At 39.6% G+C, this 11,972-nt stretch overlaps 1 protein-coding gene across 1 annotated transcript; it reads left to right on the top strand.

The window, feature by feature from the left end:
- The first annotated feature begins 7,926 nt into the window (after positions 1 to 7,926).
- prph2b (peripherin 2b (retinal degeneration, slow)) lies at positions 7,927 to 10,374 on the top strand. The gene is made up of 3 exons (XM_027150347.2): positions 7,927 to 8,507; positions 9,317 to 9,563; positions 10,168 to 10,374. The coding sequence occupies exons 1-3, from the start codon at positions 7,927 to 7,929 to the stop codon at positions 10,372 to 10,374; spliced, it is 1,035 nt and encodes a 344-aa protein (XP_027006148.1).
- The last annotated feature ends 1,598 nt before the right edge of the window (positions 10,375 to 11,972 follow it).

Raw genomic sequence — 11,972 nt, 5'->3', positions numbered from 1 at the left:
GAGCTAGTAATTTTATAATCAGAAACACAAGTGAAAATGTATTAAATCTCTTGGAAGGCACTCAAGTGCAACAGTGAAGCCTCCTCCATGCGCTCTCAGAGATAAGGCATGCAGAGGTTTGAACAGATGCTTCTTCTTTTTGTTTTTTAACAAGATACAAATTGATGAATCTCTTTGCTCTCTTAGCTCTGACGAGGGAGCAGCTCGGAACAGTTCTTCACAAAAGCTGTTCTTTTTAATGGAAACATGAGAAGGATAAAAGGGAAACTCAAAGTGACAGATTACTTTTACAATGACTAATGATTGTATCATCTAAGGACACCAAAGAAAAAAAAAAAACTCTCTGGTTTTCATTTTCCTCTTGTTCTCCTCACTGCAGGATGGAGACACTGCTCTGCAACTCCATAATGTTGCTCTATCAGCACAGCACGACGTGCCACGTATACCCTGTGTATGTGTGTGTGTGTGTGTGGGGGGGGGGGTGTCGTATTAAGCCCATAAGTGTGTGAATATGGAAGGTTTTATAGGAATGTTTTGCACCTGGATGAGAAGAGCAGGAGACAGCGGTAAAGATACAGGTTCTCTAGTCAAGGCTGCAGACTAAGCATTAGGGAAATTGGTTTTTAACTCATGCTGAAGGTTTCCTTCACTTATAGGATATTAATGTAGTACATTTGGTTGTCCAAAGCCAACACTTAGGTCAACGATTTATTTAAAAGTACAACACGGGTATAGTGTTACCTAAGATAACACCTATAACACCTCTCCCTCCACCTGACAACCACACAACAACACACTCTTTACATTTCCTTCTCATTTTACACCCTCTGGCATCTGTACTACTATAACCTTTTGGAATGTGAATTTATAGGTGAGAGTTTTGTCAAGTTTACAATTTATGAGCAGAATCCCACGGTGTGCAGGTCCGTCTCTAACTCTCCCTTTCTGTAGAGACATGTCAAAAAGCAACCAGAGATTCCTGGACACACAGAATGGTCACAATTAAGCACTTTGGGGTCATTTTTTAACCAAAAATAAAAATGCCACAAGTTGTTTTGGCAAGTTGCATGATTAAGCTATTGTCACATGTGAGGTTAAAGTGGTCTTTTCTTTTCTTGTCTTTGCTCGGGTCAACTTTGCTTTGGCTCAGTTCATGTTCCCAGCACTCTGCTCACCATTTTTTAGTACTTCAACACATAAAAAACCCTATTTTTCCCTCCTATTTGTTTTCTGCAAAGCAGCCATTTCCTATACACTTCAGGTTATACTGTTAAAATGTAATTATGTAGAAACTATATACATAGTATACACACGTGTTTGTGTGTGTGTGTGTGTGTGTGTGTGTGTGTGTGTGTGTGTGTGTGTGTGTGTGTGTGTGTGTGTGTGTGTGTGTGTGTAGTATTCTTAACATTATTTGGAGCTATTTTGCACCTTCATAGCACATTCATAAGAATTGCATTATTCATTAATTCATTCATGTTCTACCACTTATCCGAACTTCTCGGGTCACGTGGAGCCTGTGCCTATCTCAGGCGTCATCGGGCATCAAGGCAGGATACACCCTGGACGGAGTGCCAACCCATCGCAGGGCACACACTCTCACTCACTCACGCCCTCACACACTACGGACAATTTTTCCAGAGATGCCAATCGACCTACCATGCATGTCTTTGGACCGGGGGAGGAAACCGGAGTACCCGGAGGAAACCCCCGAGGCACGGGGAGAACATGCAAACTCCACACACACAAGGCGGAGGTGGGAATCGAACCCCCAACCCTGGAGGTGTGAGGCGAACGTGCTAACCACTAAGCCACCATGCCCCCAGAATTGCATTAGCAAGCAAATATTTTATTAATAATGGCGTCAAAACCTTTGAAATGGCATAGCGGTGTTATATAGGGTAGAATACTGACTTATGCCTACATGAAAAAGATTAGAGAAAAACTCTCACTTATCATCCACTGTTTCTGTATTTTTTATAACAGCACATCCATCCATCCATCTTTTGTGCTGCTAAACCTACAAAAGTTTGCAGGGAACCTGGAGCCTGTTACAGGGGACTCTAGGCACAAGGCAGGATACACCCTGGAAGGAGCACACACACTCACACACACTCAAACACCAAAGACAGTTTACATGCCAATCAGTCTTCAATGTCCTTGGACTGATGGAGGTAACTGGAGTACCCTGAGGAAACTCGCAAACCACAGGGAGAACATACAAACTCGGCACATGCAGAGTGGAGACAGGAATAAAACCCCAATCCCAGAGGTGTGAGGCAATCATAGTAACCACTAAGTCACCATGTCACCCACAAACACTACACTAAATGTTAGAATAAATGATGCAGAATCTTCTTTAATATGTCCAACTGTGGTGTCCACCCACCTCTGGGAGGTATATACAGTATATACTATTTACTTCTTATTATCTACTACAACTAACAACCGTCACTTTTTTCAATTTATGAACCCCATATACAGTATGAGCCAAATGAATGATTGAAATGCCCATAAATGAAGTCTAACAGGAAATATTTATGAACAACCTCGTCTCTCACACACTGCTAATGTGCTGCTAATGCAAACAATCTAATAACATGCATAGTTTGCTAAAATCTCACCAAATCTAGCTTCATGCTATATTTATACAATAGTTACTAAAGTGTTATAAAGACACTATGTGTGTGCTACTATAATATTCAACTATATTGTTTCCTTTTTTTTTATTGCAAATTCCTTCTATTATTGCCATAAAAAGATCATAGCACAGAAAGTCTTATTCAGTAATCAGCCCAGCATCTTAACCTACTGGGTCAGCACCTGTCACTGACACGAGCCTATCAGCTTTCATGAGAAGATTGCACAGGTTTCCCTCAGCTCACAAACCAAACTGACAAATCAATTATTCACAGTTGTCAGTGCAGTAAAACCATAAGCAAGAGTTCCTTAGACCAAAAAAAAAAAACATACACACATATGTACACATACACACATATCAAACAGCCATAACATTAGAACTATCTGACTAATATTGTGTAGGTCACCAGGGGCACCATGATGTTACGAGCAGATACTTTAACTCCTGTATTGTGCGAGGTGGAACCGCAATGGCTCAGACTTCAGACTGTCATCGTATTGAGATATGGGGAAGTTGGAGGCCAAGTCAACACCTTAAACTCTTTATCATATTCTTCAATTGATTCCTGATTGTGTCGCAGGGAGCATCATCCTTCTGAACGAGGTCACATACTGAGATCATACACACACACACACACACACACACACACACACACGTTAATCCAAGTCTGGGTTTAGTCTGTTAGTCTGTGTCCAAAAGCACTCTGTAAAATTCCAAATTTCTGCATGACTTTTAGAAATAGATTTCCTGCACAGATGCTAAAAAGTCTGTGAAAGCCATGCAAGCCAAACGCCTCACATTACCGAGAAACCACGTTTCTCTCCACGTGTCAATTCAGTTCTGAAGTAACTCACTCACACACTCATACGCACAATCCAAGCCAGGTTCACCTCCCCATAATCATTTAACATGTGTGTTCGCACATAAAAGCGTGACTCTGTTCTTTACCGGCCAGCCGTTTGTTTTCACTGGAGACAAATTTTCTCCAAATTGATGCAATTCTATTGATTAAATAATGAGCCTTTTCCTCCTGTCAGCTTGTCACCCAGAGCTCTCCGTTCATGTACTTGTGTGTATGCGTGTCTAGGTATGAGTGACTGACTGGGATTAAGGTTGATGTCGTAAGTCTGATACACGGATCATATTCTCTCTCTTTCTCTCTCTCCCTCATGCTACATCCATCAGAGCATCTAATGTTTCACTATATAAGGTCTTTAAAATAGATCGCACATCATTATAGACTGTTCATAAATCTGATTTTTTTTCTTTTTTTATACTGTTTATAAATCTGATTTTTTTTCACTTTTGTGAAAGGTAAAATTGTTAAAAGATGCATCATTTCCAAAAGGTTTCTCAGTGGAAGCACACTGACAGGCGTTAAACAAATACATGAAGAGATTGTTTAGTTGGTTGAACGTTAATGAACACTGGGGGAAAAGTAGACTAACTTCCAAACTAACAGCCTGTAGAAAAAAGATTCATCAGACATTTGCAGCCAGAGCCATTACAATATGTTTGTGTAGTAACCTTTCCTCTAGCTACCACTACCTGTTCATCATTACTTTGCTCTTTCTGGCACATATACAGTAACTAAAGCAACTAAAGAAGGATTTATTCGAAAAGACATGGACAGGATTGATGACTCGACTCTTTTGAGAAAGCTGGAAAGAGATGACTAAGAGACATACTTCAAGCTTTAGAAGATTTTTCCCAAAGAGGCTAAAGTAGCAGCACAGTGCCCCTGTCTGTTCTAAACTCTCCTGAGCACCAACCAAGAGCAAAGGATGAACATGTGGCATCTGTTAAAGAGGCATCACAAGGAAGAAAAATAATAGCCTCTGCAGAGACTACTGCTCTTTGAAGTGAGCGTGAATCTAAACTCTATACCTAATTACACACAGACAATGTCAATGGCCTGCCGATTTGCCTGACTAAAAGAAGCCGATCCCACAAGGTATGAGCAGATGTGCTGTATGCTCTGCGCTCACAGGGTGGCCTGCACAACAAAACTTCAGTTCTGACTAACTGAACTCTAACCATCCGTGTCCCACCGAGACAGACACACAGAATGTCTTTTAAATGTTACTTGTCCTCTGTTTTGCTTATTGCTGATCAAAATGGTCTGTTAGTTGTCCAAGGGTTTAAAAAAAATAAACATTTTAGACTAAATAGGTATGATGTCAATCCCCCATCCACGGTGTAGTCCCTTTTGTAGTCGCTGACCCTAACTCGGGACCCAGATTCCCCACAACCCTGACCTGGATAAAGCATTTACTAAAAGATGAAAGTACAAAGGAACAATCTGTTCACTATATCTTGTGGCATTGAGCTCTAATTGAGAGTCTGCAACAGGGTTTGAGTAAACTTCAGCCTACCACAAGATGTCAGTGTAAGTCATTATGTGACTGCTTTGCTGTATTCACTTCTCTGTGTTTGCCTGTTAAAGAAAGATCTGGAAAAAAGCACATTTGGAATATCTATTCACTTTGAAACCAATCCCAAAACTAATCATCCTTGTATATATTTACTGATTTATGGTTGATACAGAGATTATCCCATAAACACTGGGTACAAAGAGTGTGAACATGTTTTATAGGATGCCCACATTGATGCAGAAAGTCCATGCAGAAACACCAGGAAACAAGCCAAGACAAGCTGCTGGACATAATTGGCTGGACATCTGCTGTGCACAGCCCTCTTTGGGTCACCCCACAGATTTTCAATTCGGTCTCTGCTGGACCATTCCGAAACCATGACCTTGTTTTGCTGATTCTTTTTTGTTGATTTGGACGTGTGCTTCAGATCCATATTAAATGTTTTAGCAGTCACCTTAAAGTTTTGTGCCAAAATTGCCTGGCAATTGGAAATATTTATGGTCCCTTCACAGCCTGACTCGAGCTGAAGAACTCTGCAGCCCTGAGGCATGATGCTCCCACCACCATGCTTCAACACAGGAATAGTGTTTATATATTTAGTTTTTTTAAATATATATCTTTTGATATTATTGCCAAAAATTTTAACTTTGGTCTCATCAGGCCATAACAAATGGTTTGGGAAATGGGGAGATTAATGTCACATTTCTTTTCAGAAATTGCTGCAATTCTGTTCATGCTTCTGTTGGCATCTTGGCAGTTTTCCTAACCAGTTTTTGGTATTCTCATCAAACTTACAGGGATGTCCTGTTTTTTTTAGTACCACTGCTGTTGTGCCAAAATTTTACCCGCTTGTTTATTATTGTTTTTACTGTGTTCTTTAGGATATGCAATGCCTAGTGTTTTTTGATTGCAATTTTTTTTTTGCTGCAAGATCATGCACCTGATTTGTAAGCTCTTCACAACCCCTGGATCTCCATTTCTATGTTACCATAGCAACAGCTGTACTGTTTATCTAATTTGTCATATTAACTGATGACAAAATCTACAAGATTCATTCTGATTGGTCAACTCTGAACATTGCTGGGTTTCCAATTCTTAGAGGCTGTGCACACTTGTGTTTTCCTTTTTTCCACCAAAAAAAAAAAAAAAACATTTCTGGTGGTTTGTCACTTGATTTGATATTGCAGTTTCACAATAAAGGTGGAAAAGATGACATGGTTTAACATTTATTTATTTATTTATTAGATTCTCACTCCCAAAATCATATGAAGCAATGTATTTCAATGTTTCCTTTCCCCCTACTTTTGTCAGTGCGTGCTACCATTCCAGTTGCACTGCATTCACCTAAATGCATAAGACAGTAAGTCAGCAAAATCCTATTTCTCCCTCTCTAATCTTGTCACATGTGACCACAGCATGCTAATTATAGGGGTAGTGCAATGCAATTTAGTTCCCACACAAAACCAACACTGTAAAGCTGCAGCTGCTCACAAAAGGGCCCTGCAATAATATACTCCTCAAGATATAGCGAGGTCAGGAGGCACACAGCATCCTTTCATCTAAAATGATGAAGTCAATTCAATCCATCAAAGACTTTAGCCTCCCCCCTACCTCTTTCTGTCATCCCGTTCATGTTTCATTACTTATGTAGTGCATGAGAACAACAGGCGTACTGAGTGCAAGTGTAACTGTGTAGTTCAGCTCGGCAGCCAACACTCAAGCCTTGATCTTAAGGTCACACTCAAATAATCTGACTTTGAACAGAATATATCTGTGTTCGTGGTGCAAGTCATGCTATTTAATCATTTCTAGTTTGGGCCAAGTTTACAGGCCAAAAAAAAAAAATAACATCTGTGTTTTTTTTATGCCACTGCATCATGCATATGCCCAATGGCATTGAATAAGTTTAACAAGTTTCCAAATTATATATCTGTACTGTGTGTGTGTGTAGTGTATTGCAACATATTACATTATAGGCATGTCTACTGGAGTTAGATAAGGTGTTACAAATCAATCAGTTTCTTTTTAAATCTCTGACACACTCAGTGAATAAGATATAAAATCACTCGTTTAGTACTAAGGAATAAGAATTTAAAGGCACTATAAAATGTCAAATGTACCTACAAGTACCCACATGGCTAAGTATAGAGGCCATATATAACCATCATGGAAAATAAATCTACAATGCATATATAATATTGTGTAATTGTTTGAAACGCAAGTAAATAGAATGGATTAAAAAAAAGTAGGCAGGGCCTTTCTATGAATGAGAGCCAACAGATGCCGTATAAGCATCACTACAGTTAATGAAGGATACTAAGACAGATCAGTGTGAGCTGATCCTATAATATTGATGATGTCTGTTAAAAAAGTACTTGACACAATTCCCTGCCCATATTTTCTGGACTCTGCTGTGTTCACTGAATTTGTTGAGGTGTCTAAGGTTCCTCAGTTTAACTCTCCTCCCACTGTGCTGTTAGCAGAAAAAACTAGAGCAACTAACCTATTACATAGAAAGATTAGAACCTGCTGAAAATAAGATCAAGGCTGATTAAAAGGGATTAGCATGACGTAGAGCAAATCATTGCTTCAATCACTTGATGCTTCAGATGGTCACTTCTTTTTTTCTGGAAGGAGAACTGTTACATTTTGGTCAAATTTACACGTAATTTGGTCCTTGGTAGAGATCTCTAGTTGCCAACACTATGGACCTCCATGAGCTCTGGGTGGTCAGAATCATGATGATGAAGAAAGGATTTACTGGCATGGCATCTGTGGTAGCACCACTCTGGAACGGAATACACAATTAATCTGGTGAAGTACAATTTTTTTCTAACCTTTTTGATAGTGAGACAAGTATTCTTCCACTAAGTGTGAATATTTGACAGATAATAAATCAAGGAACACAAGATGGCTCTGATGGTTATAAAATTTGACTTGGCCAAGCGGATCAAACTGGCCCAGGGACTGTGGCTTTTATATTGGCTTGCAGTTATGGGTGGGATCCTCATCTTCAGCATGGGGCTTTTCTTCAAGATTGAACTCCGCAAAAGGAGTGAAATGATGGACAATAATGAGAGTCATTTTGTACCCAACTTGCTCATCCTGGTAGGCCTGGCTACATGCGGCATCAATGCCTTTGGAGGTAAAGTGTGCCATGACTCACTTGATTCAGCCAAGTTTTCCAAGTGGAAGCCCATTGTGAAGAATTACCTGTGTGGATGCTTTGCTTTCTCCATCATCCTCTTCATCATGGCACTGCTTTGCTTCCTGATGCAGATCTCGCTACATTTTGCCCTAGCTGAAGGTCTAAAAAACGGGATGAAATACTACAAAGACACAGACACGCCAGGACGATGCTTCATGAAGAGGACGCTGGACATGACCCAGATTGAGTTCCGTTGCTGTGGCAACAACAACTTTAGGGACTGGTTTGAGATCCAGTGGGTTAGCAACCGCTACCTGGACTTCAGCAATGATGAGGTCAAAGAGTGAGTGCTTTTACCTTCCACAATTCATTAAATTAGCACAAAGGTAGGACATGGCAAACAATCATTAATAAGAATTAGGAGAAATTTAATGTCCATTTCAGAATGTAAAACTAGAGGAATGAGAAATGTTTGTTCAGTGTATGCAAAGGATGTTCACTGCTCATAAAGTGCACAACTTTTAAATGCTCATGTCAAACCCAGTTTCCACACTATTCTGCTGAGCTTTGAAACCAGATATGAGAAAACACTTCTGACTGAATTATTTTCTAATCTTTACCCACTAATCACTTTCATTTATTTTTTATCATTTATTAGGTCATTCGATAAAAAGGTTTAATTTAGATTAGATTATAAAGGTCAAATAATAAACCTAACAATCTATTATAGTAACATTTTGAGAATGTGACGATTTCTTACTTATTTGCGGATCTTTAAACATACAGTAGATTGAAGGGTGACAAATTAAATAAAAAAATTTGCTGGCATGGTTTGTGTCCACTTTCCCCCTTGAAATGAAGGGTCACTATGATGAAACATTTGTATCCTGATGGGAGTGGCATCTTTTAGGATGACAAGCCCCCATGCAAAGTGCATAAGAATTTGTTAATAATGTAAATTCAATCAAACTCCAATGGGAAATTTCAGACTGAAGCTTCTGAAGATTTGTCACCCATTCGACGTTGCTGAGACTTCAAAGAACTTTCGTACATCGCTCTGGATAAGGGAGTCTGCCAAATGCCGTAAATGTAAATGTTATTATGATTAAGCTCTTTATAGAACCCTTATGAATGTTTTTCATGTTTTTATAGTCGTATCACAAGCAACGTGGAAGGTAAATACCTTATGGACAGCGTTCCCTTTAGTTGCTGCAACCCTGGCTCTCCACGGCCCTGCATCCAGCACCATCTGACCAACAATTCAGCTCACTACGACTACGACCATCATACTGAAGAACTAAACATCTGGACTCAAGGCTGCCGTGAAGCCTTGGTCTCCTACTATGGGGGGATGATGAACAGCATTGGGGCTCTTGTTCTGCTAGTCATGGTTCTGCAGGTGAGTGAAAATATGGAATTTCAATAAAGAGAGATAGTATTGAATAAAACATTGGCTTGTTGGCATTAAGGAATTCATTTTATACTATAACTTTATACCAAAGTGCACAAGTCTTCCCAAAACTTATCCACAAAGGGCTATTAAGGTTGCAGGCTTTCATTCTAGTCAAATATGAGGTGCACTTGATTAGACAGGTGGAATCAGGTGTTGTTTCTGCTTGGTTGGAATGAAAATCTGCAGCTACACCAAACTCTGTGCATAAAATTGAAGACCCTTGACATAGTTTTTTAGTGTTTAGGTCATCAGCAAGCAACCCTGTGGGTTTCTGGTTTCATAAGCACCAATGTGACATGCGCAAGTATCTTTGATGGTTTAAACTTCAAGAACCCCAGACCCTCTTCCTGGAATAAACCTATCAAAGGTTGACCCATTGGATAAAATGTTTTATGTCAGTCAGTATGTGTGGTCAGCTAAATATATAGGTTTGTTAATAATGAAACCCAAGATTTACCCAGCATATTATAAGTAAGAAGCAAGTAAGACAGTCAATTACATGACATTGAAAGAGCCCTTTTTCAAAAATGTGTTTACAACTGTGTTGTAGGCTGCAGATATGATGGGACTAAAATATTTGTCAACCTCTTTGGAGACCCTGACAAACCCAGAGAACCCAGAGTGTGAGAGTGAAGGTTGGCTGCTGGAAAAGAGCGTGAAAGAGACTGTATCCGATGTCCTTCAGAAGATCAAATCACTTGGCAGAAAGAACCAGGTGGAAGGAGCTGAGGCTGACGCCAGTGCTGGTGCCAGCTGAACAGCTCAGACTTTAGTCAGCTGGGACTAAAACCATCCTATAAGGAGCATCAAAGACATCCTTGTTTGCGGGAAACCATCAGAAGTGAACAAAATAACAGATCATGAATGAACCTTTAAATGTGGTGAGCACTAACTGAAAAAAAAACTATGTAAATTTTAATGTCCATATTGAGATGTAAATGTAAATATAAAAACATATCAAATAGAATTTTACTTTGAAAAGAGATGTGGAGGGAATGAAGTTCAGAGAATATTTAACCTAATTATTTATGTAGACATGTCTTTCCCCGCAACCAATCAGGGTTCAGGAGGTGCAACAAACCTACCGGTGATGACGCACACACGACCGTGAACAAATCCAGGCACTTATCATTTTTGATCTCTTCTTGCATGATAGAATAGTTATTCCAAACAAAGCTGGAGGGAAAAGGCTAAAGCGTTCAAAAGCTAGTGAAGTAAATATGGCCTCTGACTGGTGTCCAGGTTCTTCTCAAACACTTGCACATCTTGACAGCATTTATATCAGGACCATGATGAACAGAAATAAATGAAATATAAAGGAATGAATGATTCGTTTAAATCCCCGTCAACGCATGATTCTCTTGGGAGAAGTTTTTCATTAGGCAAGTTGACATGCTGCATTTTTGTCAAACCTGTCTGTCTGTCATGTAGATAAGTGTGAATGATAAAGCTGTTCAAACAAACATTTTGGTTTGTTATTCTATTGTTTATTGCACTTTTCTGAAATGACACGAGTTGCACATTTAGACATGTAGGATGGAAAAAGGCTGATTCAAGATGTTTGATTACCATAAGGAAGCTTGGGAAAGATGTTGGGAAACTCAACAGGTGTTCGGCTTTAGACGATAGGATAAATGGACGAGTGGCTTCTAAGAGAGAACCGGATGCTTCCTAAGACACCTTTTTTTTTAACTCAAGTTTTTAATTTCTATTTCAAATGGACAACCAAGCCATGGACACGAAACAATCTAATTTTCTTAGATTAAATGCCCATTACTCTTAGCATGACATACTTCCAAACCACTAACAATGGGCATTTAGGCCAGAAAGGTAAGAGAGCATCTGTCATCTTGAATAGTCTTCAACCATAAAGCCTATAAGCAGTGGGTGAGGAGATGAGTGTAGGTAAGCTGATTTGATAGAGCTTCGCCTCAGTCAGGTAAAATTAAGGGCCAGGTAATTCTGACACAGGAACACAAGGGCACCTTGCTGGATCTCACCACAGGAAGCTTATTAGCTTGCTATGAACAAGCACTGTTATAGCCTACAGTGCTGATTGTGAAAACTACACACAGATATTTGATATTAAACATACCTTCTCGATGTCCTTACCGTCTTTCACTCTCCACAACAGCAGACCAATCCTATTGCCATTTCAGAATGACCATGGATAATCAGTAACACAATTACTGCCCTCTTACAAAATACCTGTTAAACTCAGGGACAAGAATAATGTGTGAAAAACTTCTTGCAAAAAAGTCTGCTGTGAAGCATGTGACTTGGCACTACCGCTTCATTACTACTGCAGTCAGCACTGTCAAACAAAATGATTAGTTTCCTTCTGAAGCTTCACTA

Source organism: Tachysurus fulvidraco, chromosome 4, assembly GCF_022655615.1.
Source record: "Tachysurus fulvidraco isolate hzauxx_2018 chromosome 4, HZAU_PFXX_2.0, whole genome shotgun sequence".
Lineage (NCBI taxonomy): Eukaryota > Metazoa > Chordata > Actinopteri > Siluriformes > Bagridae > Tachysurus > Tachysurus fulvidraco.
The sequence above is the reverse complement of the archived record's forward strand: the minus strand, read 5'-3'. Positions and strand labels throughout refer to the sequence as shown.